Genomic DNA, 12,198 nt, shown 5'->3' with positions numbered 1-12,198 from the left:
CACGTCAACCCACAGCTACACCGGACATTCAAACGTGGACGACAGCTACCTGTTGCCGGCTGAATGTGTAAGCCCAGCGTGCCAATGAAGGAAATCTAGCGATTCCAGTACCAGCTTAAGTGCAGATAATGAATTGTATCGGGTCCTGTCAGTCACCCCAGCCCGCCCCCGCGCACGCCGCCCGCGCCTCTGACCAGCTCCTCTGGCGAAGGGTTCAGTGGCCTCGCGCTGCTGCCGCTATACACGCCCCTGCGGCTGACCCAGAGAGCAGACTCACTGGACCGGAAAGTCGCGGCGCGTCAGAGCCGGCTGCAGTGACGGAGAGCCGGCGGATGGGAGACGGGAACGGCACTTTAGACCGGACTAGAGGTGCTGAGGCCGAGAGACAGGAACGAGTTTGGAGAGTCGGCGGATGGGAGACGGGTATGAGCACTTTAGAACGTTCCAGAGCTGGGGAGGCTGGGAGACGGGAACTACCACGGGGAGACGGCGGGCGGGAGACAGTTTAGGAGAGACTGACTGGGGAGACAGGGGAGCAGTTTGGGGAAGGCTTGTGGACAAACTGAGGGAAGACTGCGGAGCTAATAGGAGGTGCGGTCAGTGAGAGAGCATAAGGTGAGTGTCAGGCAATTTGAAGGAAAAAAGAAAGGGAAAGAGAGGGAGAGGCGAGTGAGTATAAGAGAGATACTTTCTGAACTCTGAAGACAATATGCCGTTGACAGCTGCCAGGCCTCCGTGTGACACGCGATTGAAGCGGATGAGAGGAGAAATTAGCCGCCGTGATGGAGGTAGTGTCCCCAGAGGGACAGCACGGCACCTGGCTGACGCGTTGGACCCATGTGGCGCAGAGAGCGGGTGTGTGACACGGCGGCGGCGCCGTCTCGGATGGCTGCCGACATCCGGCTGTCGTCCCACATCGGACGGCGTCATCGGATGACGCCGCCGGCTCGCCTGACGTCATCCATCAGTGGATGACGCCCCGCCGCCGGTCGTGAGCCGGCAGTGGCTGACGGTGGTCACGGCGCCATGAGGGGAGGGGGGGGGGCGGCACTGCAGGACGTCGACCCGGCCCGATCTCGTGGGACGCTTTCACTGCGCCGTATACGGAGTACAGAGAACGGCGCGGAACTGTTACTGAAGCCGGAACTATCTGCTCTCACAGAGCTTGCAGCGAGTGAGTCAGGTCGGGCGTTCACAACAGGCTGGAGTCGTGATCCAGCTGCAAATTGTAGATATTGCCGACAGGAATGGAACGTAGAAACGTACGGCCGCGACTGATCGAAATTATCATCGTGTTTTGGCGAGAGAAACTCCTGTATGACGTGTCCTGGTTCTTTGTCAGTAGATATCGCGTTGTTACGGAGCGAGCGAAGCGAGCGTAGTCTTTCCTTAGATTAACGGAAATTTCTGAGTATGAGCGGCCGGCCGGCCGGCCGTGGTCACGCTTTTGCGAGGCTTATATCTCAGCAACCACTTGACCGATTTACACGCGGTAATTTTTGTAGGGTAGCTTCATTCCTTCTACCAAGTATTGGACTATTCCCGATGCATGTGGGTGACCCCTTATGCACGTGCCACGTGCAAAACGAAGAGGTGTCAGTTTTGTAATTGTTGCAATATCTCGGTAACTACTTGGGCGATTGCGCTGAAAGTTGGCATGTAGGTAGGCACCCACTAGGCACTGCATATACATGTGCCAGAGTTGGGGTGCTGCTGCACGTGCGCACGTGCAGGGGTCGTTTCCAGATCTCGGGAACGGCTGGACCGATTGCGCTCAAATTTGGTACACGGTTAGGGACCGGTTAGTAGGGTGCCGTGCACAAGTCAGTTGGGACCCATTTTGCACGTGCGCACGTGCAGGGTGCCGCTTCCAGATCTCGAGAACGGCTGGGCCGATTGTGCTCAAATTTGGCACATCGCTAGAAACCGGTTAGTAGGGTGCCGTGCACAAGTCAGTTGGAGGTACCCCCTCGAAATTTCGCACGTGCAAGACTCACCCCCTCGCTCGCTCCGTTAGTCGCCCCAAAAGGCGCTATACTGGTCAGTAGCACCAGCTTACTGTGGTAGGCTGGTACTGTGTTTTTATCTCTCAGCTGCGTACTTATGAGCAGCTATTACTTCCGAATTCATCAACCGTAACCGTTATCTAGTTAACTGTGTTGATACGAACCACACGGAGACGCACATTAACCTCCGAACACTCGGAGAAGGCGCTTTTTACAGCTGATGTGCGTGCAGTGATTGCTCCAGATAGCTGATGAACCGGAATAGCCCCGGATTAGGCCGGGCCAAGGTCCCAAAACAACGGGTGACCGACGTCAAAGACTTGCAATAAGAGGCCTCTGTAATGGCTCTGCGTCATGTCGACCCGCGCGGCTGATGATGGCCCATCCCACGATGATCGAGTCACTAGGGCACTCATCGGGTGTATACTTGAATTGAGACAGAATATGTGAACGGGGAAGACCGCTAGGCATACTTTCTCACTCAGCTTGGACTATTTCCGGTATCCTTTCTATCCGGCTCACGGCGCAGTTTTAAAGTTTTATCACTTTGAACTTGAAATGCTAGCATCGATTTTTATCAATCACAAAAATGTCCAGAGCACAGAAAATAGGCATAGATAAAATAAAAAATCATCAGCATCACAAGCATAAACGAGCGTCGCTTTTAGTTCTTCGGTTGTGAAAAATATGGTCGTGAATGTGCGCTATGCTATGTAGATGTATTTTTTATCAAATAGATATCTAAATTTGTTCTATGCCGCATAACCACGAGTAGAGTGAGAATCTCGTGACTGCTCACCATCGTGTGACGGCACTGGCCGCGTCAGAGCAGAGCCGCTCATTAATTTTCTCCGAGGCCCAGTTTCCAGTCGGATGACTTCCTCTCAGGTCACCTCTGATCGCGTATATCTGTGACGCGATCGGGCGTCTTTGAGGGTTCTCCCTGGGTGTGCCGGAGCCGCTCTCCGGCGCTGGCGCACGCGGGGCAGACGCACCGGTTCGTCACGGTCCCCTGGTCTCGACTCTCTGACCCAGATCTGTGGCGACCGTCGCCCCGACAGACCCCGCTGCCCCCGACGAGGGGAAGCAGTGACACAGACAGGACAATGTCAAATGCCGGGGACAGATTTGCGTCAAAGTGCAGGATCCTAAGCCATGTCTAACACTAAAAGCCAGGCAACAGACCACGCAGACCCGAGCTGGCTTACTTCGTCTCAGCTTTTCTAGCCGTCAGGAGAATCACTGCTGGTAGTAGGCATCCTGTTGTTGGCCTAATCCTAGCAATTATGGGCCGTCTCACCGTTATCGAGCTGATGAGCACAACACACACATCCCAATGACCGCCTGAGCTTCCGGCACCTTTCTTCTCACACCAGTAGTGACGTCATGAACAGGAAATTGGCGATCACGTGACTGCACGGCCGAGTTGCTGTGGCGGCTCCCGTGCTCGGCGGGGAGCTCCGGCTCCGGCTCCGGCTCCGGCTCCGGCTCCGGCTCCGGCTCCGGTGGTCCGGAGCCGGTCCGATAGGTCGCTGGAGCGGAGCGACGCAAACATCACGTCCAACACGCCCGGGGCAGACAGAGTCCACGAGAGTGGGCGCCAGTCGCGAGCCAGGCGCACAGGTCAGCCGACGCAGAGACAACGAGAGTGGGCGCGAGTCGAGAGTCAGGCGCAAAAGTTAGCCGACACAGGAGGTAGATTTCAGTTGCATCACAAGAGTCAAGACAAACCAGAGTCACCTCGGGAGTCATACCCCGCCGCTAACTCAGAAAACATATTCCTTCAACACTTGCTCACGAGTCATATTGCTATAATCGTATGCAGGTGCAAGAGTCTGGGCTCATCTCTGGAGCACAAGTTACACACTCCAAAAGTAGCAGCTGCGTTGCACTCTGCCTGCTGTGTGCTGCCAGCAGCAAACAAATGGCATAATTTGTCCGTTAGAAAATGATTTGCTTGCCTCTCACGCCTCAACCGTACCCATCAGCCTTTGACGGTCTGCACAGCCGGAGCTAACCCAGCTTCCTCTTGTGCCAATGATGGTTTCTCTGAGGAGCAGATGGCCGCTCCTCCGGCACCTGAGCACCGGTTTCCCGTGTCTGCAGCGGCCGTCGGACCGTTGTAATTTCCCGCCGTCATTAGCCGATTGGGGCAGCCCGCTGTGGGTCGGCTCTCGGCGCCGCTGCTGCAGACATCTGGCGTGCCGCTGGGACCGTTTTGGCCGAATTAAGAGGCGGGCATGTTAGAATGGAGAGTAAGCGAGCGCCGAGTGACTACGGAAGGTGCACGGCTGTGTGTACCAATCAATACCTATGTGTGTGCGCGAAATGGGTGTTTGTGTCTGGCGTCTGCATGTGTTTGTGTCTATTTGTATGCGGAATGTTTGTTTGTGTCTGTCTGTGTGTGCGTGTGATCGTGGCTTGATGCTGCTCACTGGCGCTGAAAATCTGACAGCATGTAGCCCTCGGCTCTACGTAGATGGCCGATTTGTGTGTTCGCCTGGGCGAGACCGGGAAATTAGTCGGAATGTGTGACTCTTGATAATAGGGTAACGGTGCCTTAGATTCAGAGTCACACGTTTCTTGAAATGGTGGTCTGTATGTTTGTGATGAATGTCCATTGTCAGCTAAATAGGCGGCGAGATGCACACGTTTGTACAAATGAAATGTTTCTTTACGCCTTAACCCTTTATTTATTTATTTATTTTAAGTGGTATCTTGAATGTTTTAACCTGTAGTGCTGTACAAATGCAAGTATGCGACCTTTTTTATTAGAAAGAAGTGGTGTGTGAAGCAGTTCTAACGTATCCATTAAAATCTAATAAGAACGAGATCGACATTTTGTATTAATAAACATATTAGGGGAAGTTGGGGCAATGCCGGAGTTGGAGCAAAGCCGAAATTCGAGATATTTCGAAAACCGTAAGACATGGATGCCACCTGTCAGTGATGCTCTGAAGCTTAAGTGACTACAATTATCGCATGTTTGTTACGAGTCGTCATTCGGAATACTTCGACTGTGAGGGCGCCAAGAGCGTTTTCAAGGTACGTTTCCCTTGTACTACATGCGCCTTTGAAGCTGCATTTTTTATTCATTATGCTACCGTTTGTCTGGCCAATTCGGTCAAGTAATCTTTAGCATGTCTTTGCATAAGTGTGCTGCCTATTTGAAATTTATACAGCACGTTGAAAAGTTATGGGCCTGCAAATGAAAGTATGGCTGGCTGGGGTAATGCCGAAAACGTGCGATTACGCACGTGTTAAAAGCACGCTACGTGGACTTTACTGCTGTAGAATAGCAACGCGTATTTTTAGTCACACAAATTACACTTTCAACCGACACAACGGCCTGTTACCTATAAGGAATGATTTACCTGGCATTTTCTTATTATATCACACAATTATAACTTCCAGTGTGCACCGCGTCCTCAAGCTCTTGAAACGTGTGTCAGCTTTGATGAATTCTGGATAAAGTTTGAGATAAAATGGCAAAACATCAATGTCGGCATTCCCCGTAGATCATTTCTCCCATTTTCGGCTTTCCCCGCAGTCCGGGGCAACGCCGAAAAAGTCACTTCTTTGATATTTTTAGTCTGTGCGCTTAACGGTATGCGAATTCATCAAATGCGCCTGGTATGTTTTAAAGGCAAAAGACTGGCCTCTCGAATGACGCCAACAAGAATAGCGTATGTTGTCTACCTTGCGTGCTACGGGCGTCAGAAAAAAAGTCTTCGGCGTTCCCCCAACTTCCCCTACTGAAATAGTGTGCTTTGCATAGTTTTCAAGCATTTGTAAATACGTTTAAGCCTGAAGACTAAACATTTGCAATCGTGCAATCGCAATGTTATATGTTCATCTTCACGCTGCCCTGTAAAGCTATGGTCCCTATTTGTTCATTGTATAGTTATTGTTCACGCATTTTTCAGTGGCTACACTTTCACACTGTTGCTGGACCAGTTGGCTGGCGTATAAAGCGAAAGCAGAGCTCCAATTATTGTCGAGTTTTTGTCTCTGTTATCTTACGATCGGGGCGCTGAGTGTTTTGTGGAGCTCCCTCCGGTGGTCGAGTGGTCAAGTGGACGGTTGCCAGCCAGCTAACCTGTCCAGAAGCACTGCCAGCGCTCGAACGAAGTCTCAAGACCAGAAGATGATGTGGGAATAAGCTATTAGCTAGTGTAAGATTTTAACATGAAAATAGTGGGGCACCGAATCTAAATCGTTATAAGAGCCCCGGATTGATCTGCTATAGCTCTGACCAATGGCAGACACGGCTTGTAATAACATCATACAAGACCGGCCTGATCGGCATCCTGCCTCATTCTCACACAAACGAGACCCGAGGCGTAATCATGACCGTGTTATAGAATAATCATTTTCAAAATTGATTTTTTTATATAAATAGTCCTGATAAAGATATCCCTCAATTTACCTAAGATCACAGGCATTTCATCGCTCTGATTTTCCTCCGGTAAGTACCATAAAGCTCCTCCATGCCGACAATTATCAGCTTTCTCAGCCATGATAGCGGTGCGACCTTGCCCACATATTGGACCACATCCTTGGCCTTGGCGGCCCCCAGCGCGGGTCGTTCAACGCCCGGGTCAAGTCAGAGGTCAGCCGCCGCGTGTCGTCTGCCACAGACACGTGTCGACACAGTTCCATGATACGACAGTTATTGGTCCAGCTTGCACCGGGCATGCTACCGATACTGCGTCACTAGGATTATATGATCACCAGAAGTGGAAAAAACAGCGTCACTGGTGCAACGCTGCTTCATATATAAAAAGCTCTCTGCATAATAAGTGAGTAATAGCGCATTTCCTAACATTATGGTGTCTGTTTGCGCAAGGTGACGCTGAAGTTACGGCTGATGACGTCGAAGTCTGGTGTTGGCGAACTTTGAGAGAAGGTGAGACACAGAGGCAGCGAGGATGACGTGAGGGCCGAGTGGAGGCCACTGAAGCGTGTCGGAGTCACCGTCTCCTCTCTCTCCCCTCTCCTCTCTCTCTCTCTCTCTCTCTCTCTCTCTCTCTCTCTCTCTCTCTCTCTCTCTCTCTCTCTCTCTCTCTCTCTCTCTTCAAGGCGAAGAGTAACGGACTGGCAGCTTGAGGGTGGACGACGGCGGCAAGAGTTTTGCGACAGTTGGGATGGGAAGTCAGGGAAGACAGGATCGGAAAGAAGAGAGAGAGAGAGAGAGAGAGAGAGAGAGAGAGAGAGAGAGAGAGAGAGAGAGAGAGAGGGAGAGGGAGAGGGAGGGAGGGAGGGAGAAAAAACAAAGAAATGGAACGAGAAAACTTGCTATGTTGTCTGAGAAGCATCACTTTACGCTTTAAGATCAACAGGATGAGCGAGTTTGAACCAGTTCCGTGCTCTGCAGACTGGGTTAATATCGGGAGTGGGGTAATTCATGGTTATCATAACGGGTATCGTAATGGGCATCATAACGCTGGGCGTCCCTATCAATTTCGGATGATTGAATAATGTATGTGGAGCCCACCCTCCGCTTATGCTGCGGAAAAACGCGAGGTCCAATGCAAAAACATGAATGAGCTAGACGCCTCATTGGAATATTTCAGGAACGTGATGACCGCTTAGTTCCCTGTTTTGCTTCCCTGTCTTATTCTGTATGGTCTTTTCATTTCAAGAAAAACGGCTTCTATAACCTGGAGCTCTTCAGCTTCGCAGTTTTCCATTTACTCGGTCTTAATGTTAATGGGTGCCAAGATTGCCTAGCTACTTTATTCAAATGGTCCGCTTTGGTGACTGCATTTTCACACAGCAAAGTATCCCCTGAACCGGAGACTGCCGCTCAGCACAGAACGCTAACCCTGTGGCCGAGTGGCGGTGCGGTACGGGTAGATTTACATGCCTACTGCACGCGCTCACTCAACTCTTCATGCTCGTAAGGTATCAACTCTTCGAAACATTCGTTATTCCACCATATCCTCGCTAATGAATGTAATATTTCTCATTGGCGGTAATCAGGTTTCCATTCGGCGCGTCTCTAGGTTTAAAGGGACCCTCCCACCTTCAAAAAAGTTAATGAATTGGCATGAAAGTGATGTCGCTCGGTTCAGAAAGAGCAAAAATGAATATCTACCAAATTTCATCGAAAATATTCACCGGTTTTCAAGATATTAGACTTTTACTTTTGTTTACTTTTTGGGATCTCCGCTGTTCCTAGCGACTTTATTTGAAAGTGCGGCATTTGTTGCGCGCAAAGCAGCATATACCACCGCGTGCTGCCAAACGTTTTAGTAAAAGATTTAAAAATCGTTAGATCTCCGCTGACGTCACAAATTCTAAGGGGGCATACCAATGCATTAGCCCCTTAGAATCCGAAAACTGCAAGTTTGAAATTCCATATCTCCGAATTAAAGTATTTTTCGATGTTGTGAATGCCCAAACCGGTATTTTCAGGCCATGGCCACCAATTTGGCTATCTCAACTCAAAACTAATGTTAAGGTGGGAGGGTCCCTTTAACCCGCGCCGTGCTGGTGGCCTGAACTTTCCGCCGAGTGCTGGGGGGGGGGCGTTTTCACGCCCCCCCGTCTAACTCGGCTCCTGGGCCACGTAGCGACACGCGGTAAGCGGCAATCGAAAGAGCGTCAAAAATAAGGACGAAAACACTTCGGTCATTTTTTGGGTCAGGTCAAAGGTCAGGTCACCAGAGGTCACCAAAGGTAAAATGTTGACTATTTCAACATTTTGGAAACTGCCAACGGCTATCTCGGGAACCGATAGAGCTACAGCGCCGCGGAAAAGCGCATTCGATAGCCCTTTTACAGACCTTTCTGATAATGTTCTCAGATTTGACCTCAGGTCAACGGTTTAGCCTCCAGAGGGCAAAAACTCCAAAAATAGCCGTTTTTACGAAAAACGTTTTTTCGTCAATAACTTTTGACTCATAAGCGCCATGACATTACTTTTGCCAGCATCGTGTTCCTCTCGTCAAGACGCGTCGAATGAACTATTTGTTTACCTTGAAAGGTCATTTTGAAAATTTGACCTCAGGTCAAGGTCATGACCTGACCGAAAAGGGTCATGTTGCATATCAGTCGATCCGTATCGTCGAGCTGAACACATCTGACGTGTTTTCACCGCTCTAGCACGTCTCTATCAAAAGTTATAGCCAAAAAACTGCTGGCGACCGTTCATGACCTGAGATGACCTCAGGGGCACACAGAGGGGTCACAGGTGCATTTTTCCTATTCAGTGTGTCATGTTTACCTATGAACCGATGTTTGAGAGCGTTTTGAACGATATTCGTCCAAAAGAGGCGCATTTCAATTTTCTCCCATTGACTTATAATGGAGAGGTCGCAAAATTGACCTGACCTTTGGTCACAGATATCAAAAATCCGAGATATACATTTTATACATACTGTTACTCATATCAATCGCTGAAAGTTTCAAAGTGATCGTTCAGTCGGTGTAGCTATAGCGAGCCTTTGAACTTTTTCTGAGGTAAGGTCACTTGACGTGACCTGGTGACCTGACCTTGAACGTCCTAGGTCTGAAATTTTCACAACATGTGCGGAAATGATGTAGGAACACGTGTACCAAAAACGGCGGCGCTGCGCGCCGCCGTTTTTGAGATATTCGCGAAAAACCTGAGGGGGGGGCGTAAAAACGCCCCCCCCAGCACGGCGCGGGTTAATAGGGCGCTGCTGTCTGACTAAGCGGCCACGCGCCGGCGAGCAAGTATCGCCCGGCGCCGGTCATTACGCCCGGCACCCGGTGTGGTGACTACTGACTGCAGACGAAAGCGGCGCGTCGCGGCGTTTCACACGCGGCGCCGACTGGCCGCAGTGGCACAGATGGGCGGCCAGCCGGCGCGCCGCCACCCGCAGCCGATGATGGATGAATATGGATCGGATGGACGGAGATGACCAGTGGTTTGTTTTACATACATAGCTGCTTTCATAGCGGCATTAGGTTTCTATGGATTTTCATTGAGCTGCGGTTGGAATTTAACCGTGACTAAGCGTTCACGCTGCCGTGAATTTGTGCCACTCTGGTGCCGACCACAAGCGCGCCGTCTCGGAATGCAGTTCAGTTCACCATAGGTTCCCGCATCTTATGTTTACCTTATTGTCACAAGAAACCGTGGAGATATCTTGGCAAACTCTAAAGCCATGACTGTTTCAAGCCCACCACGCGTGTCACGCGAAAGTGTACGGAGAACAATGCCCACGTGCGTTATTCTCGGTGGCCGCGGCGGGGGATCCGACGGGTGAAAAACGTCCGGCGTTTCTCCGCGGCTGGGATGTGTCCGCTGCGCGCCGGGCCGTGCCGGGCTGAATGTCACACTCACCACAGAAGGGGATGCCGGCTGGTGTCCAGGTGCTGTTGCCCTGACACTCCTTACGCGCCGGCCCGAGCAGCTCGAAGCCTCGGTCGCAGCTGTAGGTGGCCACGGTACCGGGCCCGATCGAGTCCGATGAGAAGGTCACTGTGCTGTGAGCCGGCGCGCCGGGGAAACCGCAGCCCATGGCTGAAACAAAACACAGAGAGTTAGTGCTGGGGAAACCGCTAAAACAAAGCACATTGAGTCAGAAACATGCTATGTCATCCCCGGGAATTCGCATCCCATTGCTGAAACAAAACTTAGAGAGTCCGGAACCCGTAGCCAATACTGCAGGACAAAATATATCATGTCAGCCCTCAAAACCCGCAACCCATTGCTGAGACAAAACGGACAGAGTCAGAACAGGGAATCCGCAGCCCACTACTGAAATCAAATAGACAGGCAGCCCCGGGAACTTACAGTCCAACCCCGGGCCAAACAGGGAACCCGCGGCTCTTTGCTGGAACAAAAACGCACTGGCTACATTGGAACGGTACAGGGGAAAGAAGTTCTGCCTGGTTTGAGTAGTGAATCCTTCTTTCAATCCCATGAGACAGCATATATGACAGTTCCTACGGCCTGTGAACTATTTGCAATACTCTGTCAGTGATTAACCAAAGCTATGCAATCTCAGGTAGCCTCTATGTTTGCTAGCTGTTGATTGTGCCGAGCCTAATTGGGTCGCTCTTTTTAGGGGTTGCATAATCGGTGAGAGAGTATAAGAAGCTAGGCCGCAAAGTCAGCTACGCGTGCGATAATAGAGTGGCAATGCCGTGTCACTTGTGACAAAAGCATGGCTGTTTTTTTACACATGTTTTTTACTTAGGCCCAATTAAACTCGCATTGCAATGATTGGCAAAGCAATGTTGTGTTGCTGGCCTATATCTAAGCTTACAGCCTTGAACTTATTGGCTGCAAGTTTTGCTATCTCTTTGGTGTTCATGCATTTTATCGTCACATTGTTAGAATGCCAGCTAGGTTTAAGGAGAGCATCTGCCAAAAATGAATAATCATACGCTAGAGCGGCTTCACAACACCTCGCGCACATCTCTCCTGTGTGTCGGAAAAAAGTATTTGCCTGGTTGGACAGAGGACCAGCCCTGCAATGACGTCTGCGCCCGCCCCAATCCCGATCGGACTGGTGAAAGTGGGGACAAAAAAGTGGGGCCGGACGCCGCCGCGGTCCGCCGTGATGTTTTTGTCCGGGGCTGGTCAGGCACTGCACTGGTCGAGGCACTGAGCCCTGACTGAGTAGCCCACGTGCCTTTTGGTCACTCAGCGTCAAACGAAATTTGATACCTTTGCATTTATTGGAAGCGAACTTGTCACAATTCTTATCCGGTGAATACTGCTCATAGTAAAAGTCGGTATGTCACTGAATGTGTGTTGACTGCAATCAGTCAACTATTTGTGTTATATGTTGGATAACTTTTGACAAATAAAACGAGGAGATGCTATGCAAAATGAATGTGAGTGCCTACATTTTCTGAAACTATGAGCTTCATGCTTCATAGCACATTCCTCTTCACTGACATTGTGAATATGCTTTAGTGCCATTTCACAACGTGAGACTTGGAAAGGTAACCAAAATGGGCATTTCGTAAAAGTCGCGAGATATCCCAACTTCTGGCAGAGATCTCCAACCAATACGCATGTATTTCATACCCCACTCTCTTTCAGCACCACATGTATCCCAGCAAAGGTCGTCTACCCACTGTCTCGTGACCAACGGCCTCCTCTGGCGCCGCAAAACCGAAATACCTAAGTCGCCACCATCTCCACCGCCGTCGCCGTCGCCACCGCTGCCGACTGTCGCCGTCGCCGATGGTGGCGGTGGATGTG

General features: G+C 50.6%; 1 protein-coding gene across 3 annotated transcripts in view; it reads right to left on the bottom strand.

Moving 5' to 3' along the window:
* Positions 1-12,198, bottom strand: part of LOC122379064 (sushi, von Willebrand factor type A, EGF and pentraxin domain-containing protein 1-like) — a 41,769-nt gene that overhangs the window by 22,448 nt on the left and 7,123 nt on the right. For all 3 annotated transcript variants that reach the window (XM_043360956.1, XM_043360954.1, XM_043360955.1), the window contains exon 2: positions 10,324-10,503. In XM_043360956.1, the coding sequence (XP_043216891.1) occupies positions 10,324-10,503 (180 nt within the window). The remainder of the gene's footprint in view (positions 1-10,323; positions 10,504-12,198) is intronic.

This window comes from Amphibalanus amphitrite, unplaced genomic scaffold (assembly GCF_019059575.1).
Source record: "Amphibalanus amphitrite isolate SeventyFive unplaced genomic scaffold, NRLGWU_Aamphi_draft 000070F_arrow, whole genome shotgun sequence".
NCBI lineage: Eukaryota > Metazoa > Arthropoda > Thecostraca > Balanomorpha > Balanidae > Amphibalanus > Amphibalanus amphitrite.
Note: the sequence above shows the minus strand (reverse complement) of the source record. Positions and strands in the feature narration are given on the sequence as shown.